Source organism: Emys orbicularis, chromosome 22, assembly GCF_028017835.1.
Source record: "Emys orbicularis isolate rEmyOrb1 chromosome 22, rEmyOrb1.hap1, whole genome shotgun sequence".
NCBI classification, from domain to species: Eukaryota; Metazoa; Chordata; order Testudines; family Emydidae; genus Emys; species Emys orbicularis.
In genome coordinates, this window is record NC_088704.1 from 11,965,528 (window position 1) to 11,980,833 (window position 15,306).

Sequence of the window (15,306 nt, forward strand, 5' to 3'; positions counted from 1 at the left end):
GTACGTGTGAGACTATTTAGACCACAGACAAATAGTGACTGGCTCAGAGGGAAATAGCAGGAAAGTATTGACCCAGAATGACAATAATGACTTTGATATGTAGCCCTTTGCTTTAAGTGGTAAGTGCAATGAAGGAACTGGGTTCTACTTAGGACAGGTTCATGGCTACCGTTCCACTAATTGCAGTGCTTATCCTCGGCACCTCTTCCCAACAGAAGGCATTGGAGCACTTTGGCTGGCCTCTGGATGCTCTCCATCTGCTCTTAGGAGGGCAATAGCACAGTTATGATTGGTCACGTGAGCACTGTTTGACCATAGGCTAGATTCAAAGGGGTGTATGTGTGGCACTCCCTCTCCTCAGCAGGATGAGGGGCTGATGTGATCCTGCAGTTCTAATTCTAGACGCACGCTATTAGGTATTTCAAAGCTGATGCTTAACATTGACATATGTGACATTGGGTGTGTTTTGCAAAGGAGAGAGAAGGGCTGCAGGTCTTGCTTGTTAAACGTTTATCGTGCGTGATGGGAACATGCTTTGGGTGGGTTGCTTGGAAATGAGGCTGGATTGTTGCAAATGGCCCTGTGGAAGGAGAACCCCACCAGGGAATGGAAGAACAGATGGTACCAGATGAGATGTAGAGCTATGAAAGAGAAACCTCTCTTGCGTGAAGCCTCTTATCCTCTACTTTGGGCTCACATACTGGCACTGCACTCAGCAGCTGAGCTGTCTTGCTTTCTGTTTCAGGCCTGGGGAGCAGCAAGAAGAGTCTCCAAAGATGACTGGTTGGAATGGCTGCGGCGATTGAGCTTGGAGTTACTGAAAGATTCCTCGTCGCCATCCCTGCGCTCTTGCTGGGCCTTGGCTCAGGCCTATAACCCTATGGCCAGGTACAGTCATTCTGTATTTCCTGCCTCTCCTTAATGTGCTTGCAGCAGCAGGCACACGCCAAAAAAAATGGTAAGGAAATGGAAACTCACATAAAAGCTGCTGAATTTTACATAGAGTTGCCTATTGCTTGGGCAGGGAATAAAATGGTTGGCATTCCTGATTGGCAGCTCCTCGAGGTGCGATGTTGAGTGGGAGGAGAATTTTCAATATAATTCTGTCTACTGTTCTTTCCAGAATAATAGAAGGCAAATAAAAGTGAAGCTGAAAAAACAGGAAAGTAAAAAATAGTTTGTAGAGCCCTGCATCTCAGATAAGATTCCTCTGGGTGGAATAAATTACTCTGATTTAATATCATTGTAACCAGTAGGTCTAGGACGACTTGGTTTTCGTGAGCAGCCGCCTGTTCATCTCTTCCCTGTGGCTCATAATTGTCACTTCAGTGGGCGGGAACTTGACTTTACTGTTGTCTCAAGAGAGCCTTTCGCTTTTTTGATAGAAGTGAATTGTAGCACGCATACAATGGAAAGGCTGATAGATTGGCAAAAGTTTGGGGCTTGCTGTGTGGGCAGATATTGTGCAAGTGTCCTTTACAGCTCTGCAAATGCATCTCAGTTCTGTCCTTTAGTATTTCCCTGCTATTCTAGCCCCACTCCCAGAGTGCCCCCATCTTCCCCTCTGCCGCATGTGCACACCCCCGTGCACTTAATCCTCCCTGCAGCAAGCCCTGCTATACCCCGGTTCTGTTCTGTAGTGAGCACAGACTATGTAATAACTTTGTGATGTCAACACATGTCCAGTAAAAATACTAAGGGACATTCTCCCTGCCCCACTAGTTCAGGCTGGATCCCAGATACAGTATTCAGAGCAGAAAGGATAGACACGCTCCCTGCTGTTCCAGTCCACCATAATCATATTGCTTTAAAAGATTTTATTTTTTAAATTTAATCTTGTTGGGCATTTTGTGCTGAAGAAATAAACACAGGAATTTCTCATTCCTGTGCATACCAGAATGAATTGCAGGGCTCTGCACAGAAGGAACATAAAGTGTTTCAAAACCAGTGCTTAAGCCACTAAGATCTCTTGTGGTTCTGTGGTCTAAGCATAGTGTTTGGAATAACAAGACTCCTTGCAACCACATGTTTTAATCCTGGCTGCATTCATTCAGCCCTTAGTTTACCTACCTGAGTAGGACAAAGTTCTCTGCAACTTGTGTGTGAGCCTCTTGAGTTAGATCTTCAAAGCAGAGATTCTGTGTATCAAACATCCTGTCATGCTTTTTCAAAGATCAGGAATCCATCCCCTTGGCCAAAAAACTCCCTCCCCCGCACTGTTGTGCAGTAGGCTGCGTAGAGCTGGCTGCCCGGCTACTGTCCTCCACCCCCAGTGATGACTGCAATGACTTTTCTACATGTGGTTTGTAAAGCAGGTCGGAAACTCCTTTGTGCTGAAAGGCACTGTGTAAATGTTAGGTAATATTTAATAGAGACAATACCAGGAATTTCAAGAGAACCTTATTTATATTCATTTTATATCCTATTTTCTCTGCATTAAAAATGAATAAAGCAGCTAATTGAGAGAAGGGTACTAAGACAGCAAAAGCAAGAACCTCCCCAGTGATGCATTTTAGTCTTTTTGTTGAGGTTTAATATGTTCTTGTATCAGAGGGGTAGCCGTGTTAGTCTGAATCTGTAAAAAGCAACAGAGGGTCCTGTGGCACCTTTAAGACTAACAGAAGTATTGGGAGCATAAGCTTTCGTGGGTAAGAACCTCACTTCTTCAGATGCAAGTAATGGAAATCTCCAGAGGCAGGTATAAATCAGTGTGGAGATAACGAGGTTAGTTCAATCAGGGAGGGTGAGGTGCTCTGCTAGCAGTAGAGGTGTGAACACCAAGGGAGGAGAAACTGCTTCTGTAGTTGGATAGCCATTCACAGTCTTTGTTTAATCCTGATCTGATGGTGTCAAATTTGCAAATGAACTGGAGCTCAGCAGTTTCTCTTTGGAGTCTGGTCCTGAAGTTTTTTTGCTGTAAGATGGCTACCTTAACATCTGCTATTGTGTGGCCAGGGAGGTTAAAGTGTTCTCCTACAGGTTTTTGTATATTGCCATTCCTGATATCTGACTTGTGTCCATTTATCCTCTTGCGTAGTGACTGTCCAGTTTGGCCAATGTACATAGCAGAGGGGCATTGCTGGCACATGATGGCATATATAACATTGGTGGACGTGCAGGTGAATGAGCCGGTGATGTTGTAGCTGATCTGGTTAGGTCCTGTGATAGTGCTGCTGGTGTAGATATGTGGGCAGAGTTGGCATCGAGGTTTGTTGCATGGGTTGGTTCCTGAGTTAGAGTTGTTATGGTGCGGTGCGTGGTTGCTGGTGAGAATATGCTTAAGGTTGGCAGGTTGTCTGTGGGCGAGGACAGGCCTGCCTCCCAAGGTCTGTGAAAGTGAGGGGTCATTGTCCAGGATGGGTTGTAGATCACTGATGATGCGTTGGAGAGGTTTAAGCTGAGGGCTGTAGGTGATGGCCAGTGGAGTTCTGTTGGTTTCTTTTTTGGGCCTGTCTTGTAGCAGGAGGCTTCTGGGTACACGTCTGGCTCTGTTGATTTGTTCCTTTATTTCATTGTGTGGGTATCGTAGTTTTGAGAATGCTTGGTGAAGATCTTGTAGGTGTTGGTCTCTGTCTGAGGGGTTGGAGCAGATGCGGTTGTACCTCAGTGCTTGGCTGTAAACGATGGATCGTGTGGTGTGTCCGGGGTGGAAGCTGGAGGCATGAAGGTAGGCATAGCGGTCGGTGGGTTTTCGGTATAGGGTGGTGTTAACGTGGCCATTGCTTATTTGTACTGTGGTGTCCAGGAAGTGGACCTCCCGTGTAGATTGGTCCAGGCTGAGGTTGATGGTGGGGTGGAAGCTGTTGAAATCATGGTGGAATTCTTCCAGGGTCTCCTTCCCATGGGTCCAGATGATGAAGATGTCATCAATGTAGCGTAGGTAGAGAAGGGGCGTGAGTGGACGAGAGCTGAGGAAGCGTTGTTCCAGGTCAGCCATAAAGATGTTGGCATATTGTGGGGCCATGCGGGTGCCCATAGCGGTGCCACTGGTCTGGAGGTATATATTGTCACCAAATTTGAAATAATTGTGCGTGAGGATAAAGTCGCAGAGCTCGGCAATAAGTTGTGCTGTGTCATCATCAGGGATACTGTTCCTGACAGCTTGTATTCCATCTGTGTGTGGGATGTTTGTGTAGAGAGCCTCTACATCCATGGTGGCTAGGATGGTGTTTTCTGGGAGGTCACCAATGCATTGTAGTTTTCTCAGGAAATCTGTGGTGTCACGGAGATAGCTGGGAGTGCTGGTGGCGTAGGGTCTGAGTAGGGAGTCCACATATCCAGACAGTCCTTCAGTGAGAGTGCCAAGGCCCGAGATGATGGGGCGTCCAGGATTTCCAGGTTTGTGGATCTTGGGTAGTAGATAGAATAACCCCGGTCGGGGCTCTAAGGGTATGTTGATTTGTTCCTGTGTTAGTGTAGGGAGTGTCCTGAGTAGATGGTGCAGTTTCTTAGTGTATTCCTCAGTGGGATCTGAGGAAAGTGGCCTGTAGAATTTGGTATTGGAGAGTTGTCTGGCGGCCTCCTTCTGGTAGTCAGACCTGTTCATGATGACAACAGCACCTCCTTTATCAGCCTCTTTGATGATAATGTCAGGGTGGTTTCTGAGGCTGTGGATGGCATTGCGTTCTGCACGACTTAGGTTATGAGGCAAGCGATGTTGTTTTTCCACAATTTCTGCCTGTGCACGTCGGCGGAAGCATTCTATGTATAGGTCCAGACTGTCATTTCGACCCTCAGGAGGAGTCCATGTGGAGTTCTTCTTCCTGTGTTGTTGGTGGGAGGGTATCTGTGTATCAGTGCGCTGTTCAGCGATCCATCGTTTACAGCCAAGCACTGAGGTACAACCGCATCTGCTCCAACCCCTCAGACAGAGACCAACACCTACAAGATCTTCACCAAGCATTCTCAAAACTACGATACCCACACAATGAAATAAAGGAACAAATCAACAGAGCCAGACGTGTACCCAGAAGCCTCCTGCTACAAGACAGGCCCAAAAAAGAAACCAACAGAACTCCACTGGCCATCACCTACAGCCCTCAGCTTAAACCTCTCCAACGCATCATCAGTGATCTACAACCCATCCTGGACAATGACCCCTCACTTTCACAGACCTTGGGAGGCAGGCCTGTCCTCGCCCACAGACAACCTGCCAACCTTAAGCATATTCTCACCAGCAACCACGCACCGCACCATAACAACTCTAACTCAGGAACCAACCCATGCAACAAACCTCGATGCCAACTCTGCCCACATATCTACACCAGCAGCACTATCACAGGACCTAACCAGATCAGCTACAACATCACCGGCTCATTCACCTGCACGTCCACCAATGTTATATATGCCATCATGTGCCAGCAATGCCCCTCTGCTATGTACATTGGCCAAACTGGACAGTCACTACGCAAGAGGATAAATGGACACAAGTCAGATATCAGGAATGGCAATATACAAAAACCTGTAGGAGAACACTTTAACCTCCCTGGCCACACAATAGCAGATGTTAAGGTAGCCATCTTACAGCAAAAAAACTTCAGGACCAGACTCCAAAGAGAAACTGCTGAGCTCCAGTTCATTTGCAAATTTGACACCATCAGATCAGGATTAAACAAAGACTGTGAATGGCTATCCAACTACAGAAGCAGTTTCTCCTCCCTTGGTGTTCACACCTCTACTGCTAGCAGAGCACCTCACCCTCCCTGATTGAACTAACCTCGTTATCTCCACACTGATTTATACCTGCCTCTGGAGATTTCCATTACTTGCATCTGAAGAAGTGAGGTTCTTACCCACGAAAGCTTATGCTCCCAATACTTCTGTTAGTCTTAAAGGTGCCACAGGACCCTCTGTTGCTTTTTACAGATTCAGACTAACACGGCTACCCCTCTGATACTTGACACCATGCAAGGCACTGCATTTAGCCGTATGGAATGGAAATCTATCAACCTCATGAAGAAACTTGCACAAATACAGACAGATATCATCTTCCTTTCCAAATGCAAACGGATGGACATCATACCAAATGGACTGAAGGTGAAAAATCCATTGCTATCTACATACTGCACAGACCACAGTGAGAGATTATGCCATACACTATCAAAGAAACTGAGGAACCACCTGATCAGCATCCTATACAGCAAACAGATAAACATCAAGAAAGAGCTCTCCAACCTGGAGACTTTCATAAATAACCAACCCTCCACACAAATGGACTTTACTAAAATAAGACAGGAGATCTACATTACACACTTCACCTCTCTACAAAGGAAAAAGGACCGTAAGCTGTCTAAAATCCTACCTGGCACATGGGGCCACAACAGGGGTACCCCTAACTCACCCAGCAATATCGTCAATTTATCCAGCTACACACTCAACCCAGCAGAGGAGTCTGTCCTATCTCGGGGACTCTCTTTCTGCCCCAGCACCCCCACGAACATGATACAGTTCTGCGGTGATCTGGAAGCCTACTTTCGCCGCCTCCGACTCAGAGAATACTTTCAAGATAACACTGAACAGCGCACTGATACACAGATACCCTCCCACCAACAACACAGGAAGAAGAACTCCACATGGACTCCTCCTGAGGGTCGAAATGACAGTCTGGACCTATACATAGAATGCTTCCGCCGACGTGCACAGGCAGAAATTGTGGAAAAACAACATCGCTTGCCTCATAACCTAAGTCGTGCAGAACGCAATGCCATCCACAGCCTCAGAAACCACCCTGACATTATCATCAAAGAGGCTGATAAAGGAGGTGCTGTTGTCATCATGAACAGGTCTGACTACCAGAAGGAGGCCGCCAGACAACTCTCCAATACCAAATTCTACAGGCCACTTTCCTCAGATCCCACTGAGGAATACACTAAGAAACTGCACCATCTACTCAGGACACTCCCTACACTAACACAGGAACAAATCAACATACCCTTAGAGCCCCGACCGGGGTTATTCTATCTACTACCCAAGATCCACAAACCTGGAAATCCTGGACGCCCCATCATCTCGGGCCTTGGCACTCTCACTGAAGGACTGTCTGGATATGTGGACTCCCTACTCAGACCCTACGCCACCAGCACTCCCAGCTATCTCCGTGACACCACAGATTTCCTGAGAAAACTACAATGCATTGGTGACCTCCCAGAAAACACCATCCTAGCCACCATGGATGTAGAGGCTCTCTACACAAACATCCCACACACAGATGGAATACAAGCTGTCAGGAACAGTATCCCTGATGATGACACAGCACAACTTATTGCCGAGCTCTGCGACTTTATCCTCACGCACAATTATTTCAAATTTGGTGACAATATATACCTCCAGACCAGTGGCACCGCTATGGGCACCCGCATGGCCCCACAATATGCCAACATCTTTATGGCTGACCTGGAACAACGCTTCCTCAGCTCTCGTCCACTCACGCCCCTTCTCTACCTACGCTACATTGATGACATCTTCATCATCTGGACCCATGGGAAGGAGACCCTGGAAGAATTCCACCATGATTTCAACAGCTTCCACCCCACCATCAACCTCAGCCTGGACCAATCTACACGGGAGGTCCACTTCCTGGACACCACAGTACAAATAAGCAATGGCCACGTTAACACCACCCTATACCGAAAACCCACCGACCGCTATGCCTACCTTCATGCCTCCAGCTTCCACCCCGGACACACCACACGATCCATCGTTTACAGCCAAGCACTGAGGTACAACCGCATCTGCTCCAACCCCTCAGACAGAGACCAACACCTACAAGATCTTCACCAAGCATTCTCAAAACTACGATACCCACACAATGAAATAAAGGAACAAATCAACAGAGCCAGACGTGTACCCAGAAGCCTCCTGCTACAAGACAGGCCCAAAAAAGAAACCAACAGAACTCCACTGGCCATCACCTACAGCCCTCAGCTTAAACCTCTCCAACGCATCATCAGTGATCTACAACCCATCCTGGACAATGACCCCTCACTTTCACAGACCTTGGGAGGCAGGCCTGTCCTCGCCCACAGACAACCTGCCAACCTTAAGCATATTCTCACCAGCAACCACGCACCGCACCATAACAACTCTAACTCAGGAACCAACCCATGCAACAAACCTCGATGCCAACTCTGCCCACATATCTACACCAGCAGCACTATCACAGGACCTAACCAGATCAGCTACAACATCACCGGCTCATTCACCTGCACGTCCACCAATGTTATATATGCCATCATGTGCCAGCAATGCCCCTCTGCTATGTACATTGGCCAAACTGGACAGTCACTACGCAAGAGGATAAATGGACACAAGTCAGATATCAGGAATGGCAATATACAAAAACCTGTAGGAGAACACTTTAACCTCCCTGGCCACACAATAGCAGATGTTAAGGTAGCCATCTTACAGCAAAAAAACTTCAGGACCAGACTCCAAAGAGAAACTGCTGAGCTCCAGTTCATTTGCAAATTTGACACCATCAGATCAGGATTAAACAAAGACTGTGAATGGCTATCCAACTACAGAAGCAGTTTCTCCTCCCTTGGTGTTCACACCTCTACTGCTAGCAGAGCACCTCACCCTCCCTGATTGAACTAACCTCGTTATCTCCACACTGATTTATACCTGCCTCTGGAGATTTCCATTACTTGCATCTGAAGAAGTGAGGTTCTTACCCACGAAAGCTTATGCTCCCAATACTTCTGTTAGTCTTAAAGGTGCCACAGGACCCTCTGTTGCTTTTTATGTTCTTGTAGTGTGTCCCCACATAACCTCGCACTTAGAATCAACTACAGAAGAGAAGGCTGAGGTTGCATTTGTCAGGGCTTTAATCATCTGCTCTCTTGTGAGTCTGGATTCTGATTTCTAGTACCTCAGCAAGATTCGTCTAGCTGTTAAGCTTCATAATGATCCAAGAAATACTTTGATTCTCTACAGAATCCCTGAAATAGTTTCAGCAGCAGGCAGAATGCTGAGGCAGCAAGTGATAAAATTGGCGCTCCAATATGAGGCTTATGTAGAACTCTATCCGAGGATGGTGGAAAGGGTTTGTAAAACCTCTTGTTGGGCCACGGCCCGAGGGTCAATCCACAAAGGACTCCACCCTCATTTTCACTCCCCATCTAAAGACAAAAGTAAAATTACTTAAAATATTCTGGTCCACTAATAATAGTCTCCAAATATATCCCCAGAGCACATATGAGCATCCTACCTCCCTCTTGTGAAGGGAGACTGAGGCAGAGGTGACTTGTCCAAGGCCATGGAGAGAAACTGTCAGAGCTGGGATTAGAACTCAGGAACTCCTGGCTCCCAGTCCTGTGTTCTAAGTGCTAGTCAGACTGAAATCCTGTCGCCAAGTGACCTTCTGTTTGTACAGTATCTCTCACCCAGATGGTTCTTAAAGTGCATTACAGAAAGATCACTCAACCTATATGCAGTACGGAAATCACTGAGGGTACTACTGAAATGTCATTACATCTGGGGTGGAACAGAGTAGATGTTTAGGGCATGGCAATACTACACAACGGCTTAGGAACGGCAGTGAAGAATTCCATATCTGTCAAACTTCAAAGGGAATCGAAAGAGGCATAGTGCAGTTATCTGTGTTTAGAATTTGGGAGGGTTAAAATCTCTTATTTAAAAAAAGCCAGGACATCTTCAGTGACCACAACCTCAGTTTTGTCGTCATGCTGGCTTCCGCATAACTCAGCAGTGGCCCTGAGCTGAACACAGGAGCTCAGCCCACAGCAGGAGAACAGAAGTTGGTTTTACAGTGAATGGTTAATCCCTTCCTCTAATCCTGTTTTGCCGCCATCCTCAGAGATCTCTTCAATGCTGCCTTCGTTTCCTGCTGGTCCGAGCTGAATGAAGACCAACAGGATGAGCTGATCCGAAGCATTGAGTTGGCCCTCACTTCTCAGGATATTGCTGAGGTGACTCAGACCCTGCTGAACTTGGCAGAATTCATGGAGCACAGTGACAAGGTAAAAGAGAGCCCCTCGTTGCGGGACGGGGGTGATTATCCTTACACGCTGTCCTCCCTTCCTGCACCCCCACTCGATTTCTGATTCTGACCTGTTCCTCTCCAGGGTCCGTTGCCATTAAGAGATGATAATGGCATTGTCCTGTTGGGGGAAAGAGCTGCCAAATGCCGTGCCTATGCTAAGGCCCTGCACTACAAAGAGCTGGAGTTTCAGAAGGGCCCCACCCCAGCTATTCTGGAGTCTCTCATCAGGTAGCGTGACTCTCATCAGTTCTGGTTGTGCCTGACTTCCACCAAACTTCCCCTGCCCGCTGTTGTCGTTTACAGTAGACCCACTCCACTCTCAGGCAGCAAAAAGAGATGTAGAGTCTCGGCCATGGGGTCCAATGTGTAGATTAGCAGATTGTTTGCTTTCAAGGGGGCATCTGTAGCTTGCAGACTGTGCACACTCACACCTGTCGAGTTCGTTTCTCTTTCTGTGCTGTAAAAATTCTGGTGTGAGCCAGCGTCTGGGAGTTGGTTATTTCCCTCTCTCAATGAGGTGGAACCTGCTGAAGTTTTGCAGGACACAGTTACAGAAGCAGATCAGAGGACTCTGTCTGATGTTCCCTGGTTAGGTGCGAGTCCCCAGGGAGTGGCTGAAACGTAGATGAAAGGTGTTTCTGCACCTTAAAGGAAACACAGTCCGTGAACCTGAAGCTCAGCAGCTGAGCAGAAAGCTTTTGGGAAATGAACTTGGCCTTTTTTTGTATCTATTGTTGCAGCTGAGTATTTCGAATTGGGCTAAACTGGTGTTTATCAGTGAGATGGCAGGAATGACTGGGTTTAAGGAAAAGCCAGGAATTACGGTGTGTGTGTCCCACTCCACCTCCCCCACAACCAGGGATTTTCAATCTGTCTGATTCTGAAGAGTTTTGATCATGAAATCAAGCACTGTTGGGCGAGTCTGCAGCCAGTCAAAGTGAAATACGCCACAGAAAAGTCTGAATTCCCACCAGTTTGTCCAGCCATCACAATGGATGGTACCTTTTGTGCTCTTAATATTGTTACTTAAGTGCCAACATTAACCATTTCTTTTGTGATTGTCCTACTGGAATAACCAACCACTGCATTTTGCAGTGTGGCAGGAGTAGTGTTGGTGCACCTTCTGTTTTCCAGGATCATGCCCTGCAAGCCTAGCTTGTGGAGTCCATGTGTGACATCCTGTTGTTTTGTGATGATGTAATGGCCACGCTGAGGGAACATGCCATGGCAGCAGCATCACGGTGGAAGCATCAAAATGCCATGATGCAAAAGTTTCTCTCTAGACTAGATGTACCTGCTTCACCCAAACCTCCCATTCACTTGAAAGAAAGGCTCCGCCTAAGTAATGTAGCTATATTTGCAAACAGTTAATAGAATATTCTTTATATTGGGACATGATACCTTTGCTCGTGTTTTTGAAAAGACTGATTAGGAGGAAAGTAAATGGCCATTTATGAACTGCATGGACTCCAGTAGTGTGTTTGGGATTAGCAAATTTTCTGTATAACTTGGCCTGGTTGTAGCAGCAAAAGACATTTCAGTATAACAAGCTAATAAATATCTTTGTAATTGACCCTCCTTGCATCTTAAAATATCATCTGGTGTTGAAATGCCTGAGGTCAAGTACAATATAAATTCCACAGATTTTGCCAAAGCTCTCTACAGACTTGCTGTTTTTGCTCATATCTCATCCAAAGCTGCTGCTGTAACAGAACATACCCTGGTGAATTTTTCTTCTGCACTCCTAAGCTTGAATAATTAGAGGTACTGTTTAAACTGTTGGTTGGTGAGGAATTTTCCAGAGCACGTGTTCGTTAGTGGGGGGAAAAAATCTGCCGCTGCTGCATTACTTTAAAAAGCCATTGTTTATGAAATTTGTTCTGCTGTTCTAGAGGCAGCCAATGAAAAGGGCATTTAGCAGTCACCTTTACTTTGCTGTATTACTTGACCTTCCTGTGGTGTTTTGTATCCTACATTTAGGCAATGCTGCGGTAAAGCTAACTGAATGCTAGGCCAACACAGATGGCCTATTAAAGAGATGCATACTCTCCTGGTGAGCAGAGGACTGGGAATCAGGAGCTTTTGTTTATAGCTGACTTGGGCTGGATTTGAACTGGTGAATTAGATTATATTTATATTTGAGCAAAAATATTACAGAGGCTTTTGACTCTTTGGCTGCAAAGGGCAGTTTCAGGCTGTAGCCCCAGGGTGTGTTCAGCTGTGCAGGGCTGCATTTCTATTCACTGCCTGGACTTGGCTCAGCTTTTCAAAATTCTGCTTGTCCAGCACAAATAACTTCTGTTTTTTGGATGGGCAAATAAAATATCACATCACAAGGGTGGCAGAAAAGATTTTGTGTCTAGGCTAGTAAAATTTCATGAGAGCTCTGGCTAAACTATGTTAGCTTGGCAGGGCCAGGCTACCTTTGAAGTGTTGTCTTGAGAATGCACAACTCTAGAAAGCACCTCCCTGATTTTTCTCATTTCATATCAGCCCAGACAGCAATAACTTCTAGGTAATATTGTCAAATGCTTTTGTTCCCCAAGGTCCTATTAGTATCTCACGATTGACGTATTTTTCAGTAGATTTTAGCCATTATGCCTAGGATCAGTTGTCTACTTTATAACTCCCTGGCTTGCTTTATGTGCTGGAATTGGGGTGGGGCGCAGCCTTTTGGCCCTCTCCGTTCTGGTTCCAGCTTTGTACTGGCGGCAGTTCAGTCATTGCCAGCTGGCGACAAATTATCAGGTTGAAAACGGTCAGAAACGAAACGTCTAAAATGCTAGTGACAACCCCAGAGAGGCTGCAGCTTTTATTGCTGTAGCAGGAAGGCCCTGCAATGGGCAATGTGCAGCCCGGACTGTCTGTGGTTTCCATTCTCATAGCACGGACACGTCTCTCTCCATTAGGACTCTAAAGGCTGACTCCGGAGGATTGGGTACAGAGAGGCCAGATGAAGGGTTGTTCACTCTCAGGTCACACCCTCCAGAGCTGTCTGAAATTCCTGACATGGTTAAACGTGGCTTTTTTTTTTTTTTTTTAAAGATTGAAACTGAAGTTGCAGGGCCCTAGATAAATACAGAGGGGAGATGTGTGGAATTCCCCAAATAAGCACCACTTCTCCCCCCTGTGTACCACCAAGCATGTGTCCTGGCTCTGTAACCAAAGATTGACATATCTTGCTTGAAACAGAAACTCCCTGAAATCACAGCTTCAGATCTTAGATGGGTTAACTTGGTCCATCTACCTTGTGAGAGGGATAAGTTAATGTGGGTAGGGCAGATGGAGAGTCTCTTCGACAAGATCTTGCAAACAGACCTCTTGTCTGCACTGCAGGAATATGAAAAGTCCCATGGCACTATTTGCAAGAGGTATAATTTGGAGGCCAAAATCTGTCTGTTCTCACCTCCCAGAAAATTGCTGTGCCGTGTGCTGTCCGCTGGTTGGTGCCACCTTCCACTGATGGCTGTGTTTCTGCAGTGCTGTTTGAATATAGCTAGTGAAGTACTTCGGGAGCATTCAGGCTCAAAGGCACTGTAACTGTAGGTGGTTATAAAACACCTCGGGATCTATGGCTCTTGAGCAGGATTTAGTGAGGTGCCAATGGCAGGCCCTTTGTAATGAGGACGGAAGAAATAGCTGTACTGTAGTGGTGAATACGATGGAGTTGTCTCTATCAGGCTCTGATAGAGCTGTAAGGGAAAAGAGGGACAGGTGGAAAGCTGGTGCAAGTTCTTTCAAATGCGAATTAGTCGATGCCATTGGAGCACCGGGTTTGCAGGTGTTGTGGCCATCTTGCTCTGCAGTGGTGGTCATGGCACATCCAAGAGGAGGTCACATAAAAACCCCAGCTTCTTTTTGCCTTTCAAACCCATTCCTGAAGCAGCAAAGACTTCCCCTTGCATGTCCACTCAGTTTATCCCTTTCCACTCTTAGAGATGTTAGCGTGATCGGTGTCTGCTCCTGCATTCCGCCCCCCTCCTTGTTTGTTGTTAATGTGACTTTGCTTGGCCTTCTAATATGTCTCTTCTGGGTGTTCATTGTGTTTGAACTGTCTGTCCAGTGCCTTGAGTGCTGCTTTGGGAGTGGGAGGGTGAAGACTTCCTGAACATTTCAGGAGTCAAGGCTCTTTCGGTGAAGAAATAACCAGAGTTGGAGCAGGCTTGGAGGTGCAGCTTTGGGGTGAACATCATGGCTCTTGCCCTCTAGGTGGAAAATGCTGTTGTGGCAGATTGGGGTGGGCAGAGCGATTCAGCAACTCTCAGAGGGGTAGCCGTGTTAGTCTGGATCTGTAAAAAGCAACAGAGTCCTGTGGCACCTTTAAGACTAACAGATGTATTGGAGCATAAGCTTTCGTGGGTGAATACCCACTTCGTCAGACGCATGTAATGGAAATTTCCAGAGGCAGGTATAACAACTCAGCAACTCTCGGGGCTCTGGCTGCAAACTGAAGGTTTTGTGCCTTGCCTCAAAATGGAAGGCAAAGTAGAATAAGAGCATAATGCAAAACCATTTTTACCAGCCTTCTGTTCCCAATTGTGAAGTAGTGGGACAATGAGCCTTCCAGCCTCTCTACCTGCTGTGTACACCTGGCCGTGTGTGCTGCTATAAGTTACTTCCCAGAGAATGGCCAGGATTTGAGTCACAACTTAGCAGCACGTCCTGCTCTCTATTAGCTTCCTTATTTTTCCTTCCTAGCTTGTGTATGAGCTTGATTCAGCTGTTGAGAGATTCAAATTACTAAACTTGTCAAGTGTACTGCTCCCAGCCAGCCAAACCATCATTTCAGTTTGAGAGGTGGACGTTCCTGTGAAAGGATCTTTCCCTGGGGATACGTAACTCTTTGTTAATCAGTGAATGCTAGCTCCCTCCCTGCCTGGCTCTCTGAAATCCATAGCTAATTTATTCACTTGCTTCCTATTTGTGCTGAGGCTGAGTCCTAACAACTGGAGTCTTGGTTTTAAAGACTCCGGCACTCGTGCAGAGCAGCATCTGCCTTTGCAACCGTGTTCAGGTCATTGTCTGAAACAAGGAGCCGAGCTCTTTGATTCCCTGGGGAGAATCAGAGACAAGGACACAAGCATGAGCAAGTTTCTTACTGAACTCTGTTAAATCTGCCTTCAAGAGATCACTCGGGGTGGGGAGATGAGGGAAATAGATTGTTGTAGGGCTTTAGGTGGGACAGAAGGGTACAAGTCTGCAATATGCTGTTAAACAATTATTCATTTAAACGAACTTACTGTTTTCCTATATGGGTGAGCAATATATAGCACATTGTGAATGCTATTGTAATCAGAATGATA

At 46.4% G+C, this 15,306-nt stretch overlaps 1 protein-coding gene across 1 annotated transcript in view; it reads left to right on the plus strand.

The window, feature by feature from the left end:
* MTOR (mechanistic target of rapamycin kinase) overlaps window positions 1-15,306 on the plus strand; it is a 102,947-nt gene that overhangs the window by 17,920 nt on the left and 69,721 nt on the right. The window contains exons 20-22 of the mRNA XM_065421433.1: window positions 746-888; window positions 9,818-9,980; window positions 10,086-10,231. Of these exons, the coding sequence (XP_065277505.1) occupies window positions 746-888; window positions 9,818-9,980; window positions 10,086-10,231 (452 nt within the window). The remainder of the gene's footprint in view (window positions 1-745; window positions 889-9,817; window positions 9,981-10,085; window positions 10,232-15,306) is intronic.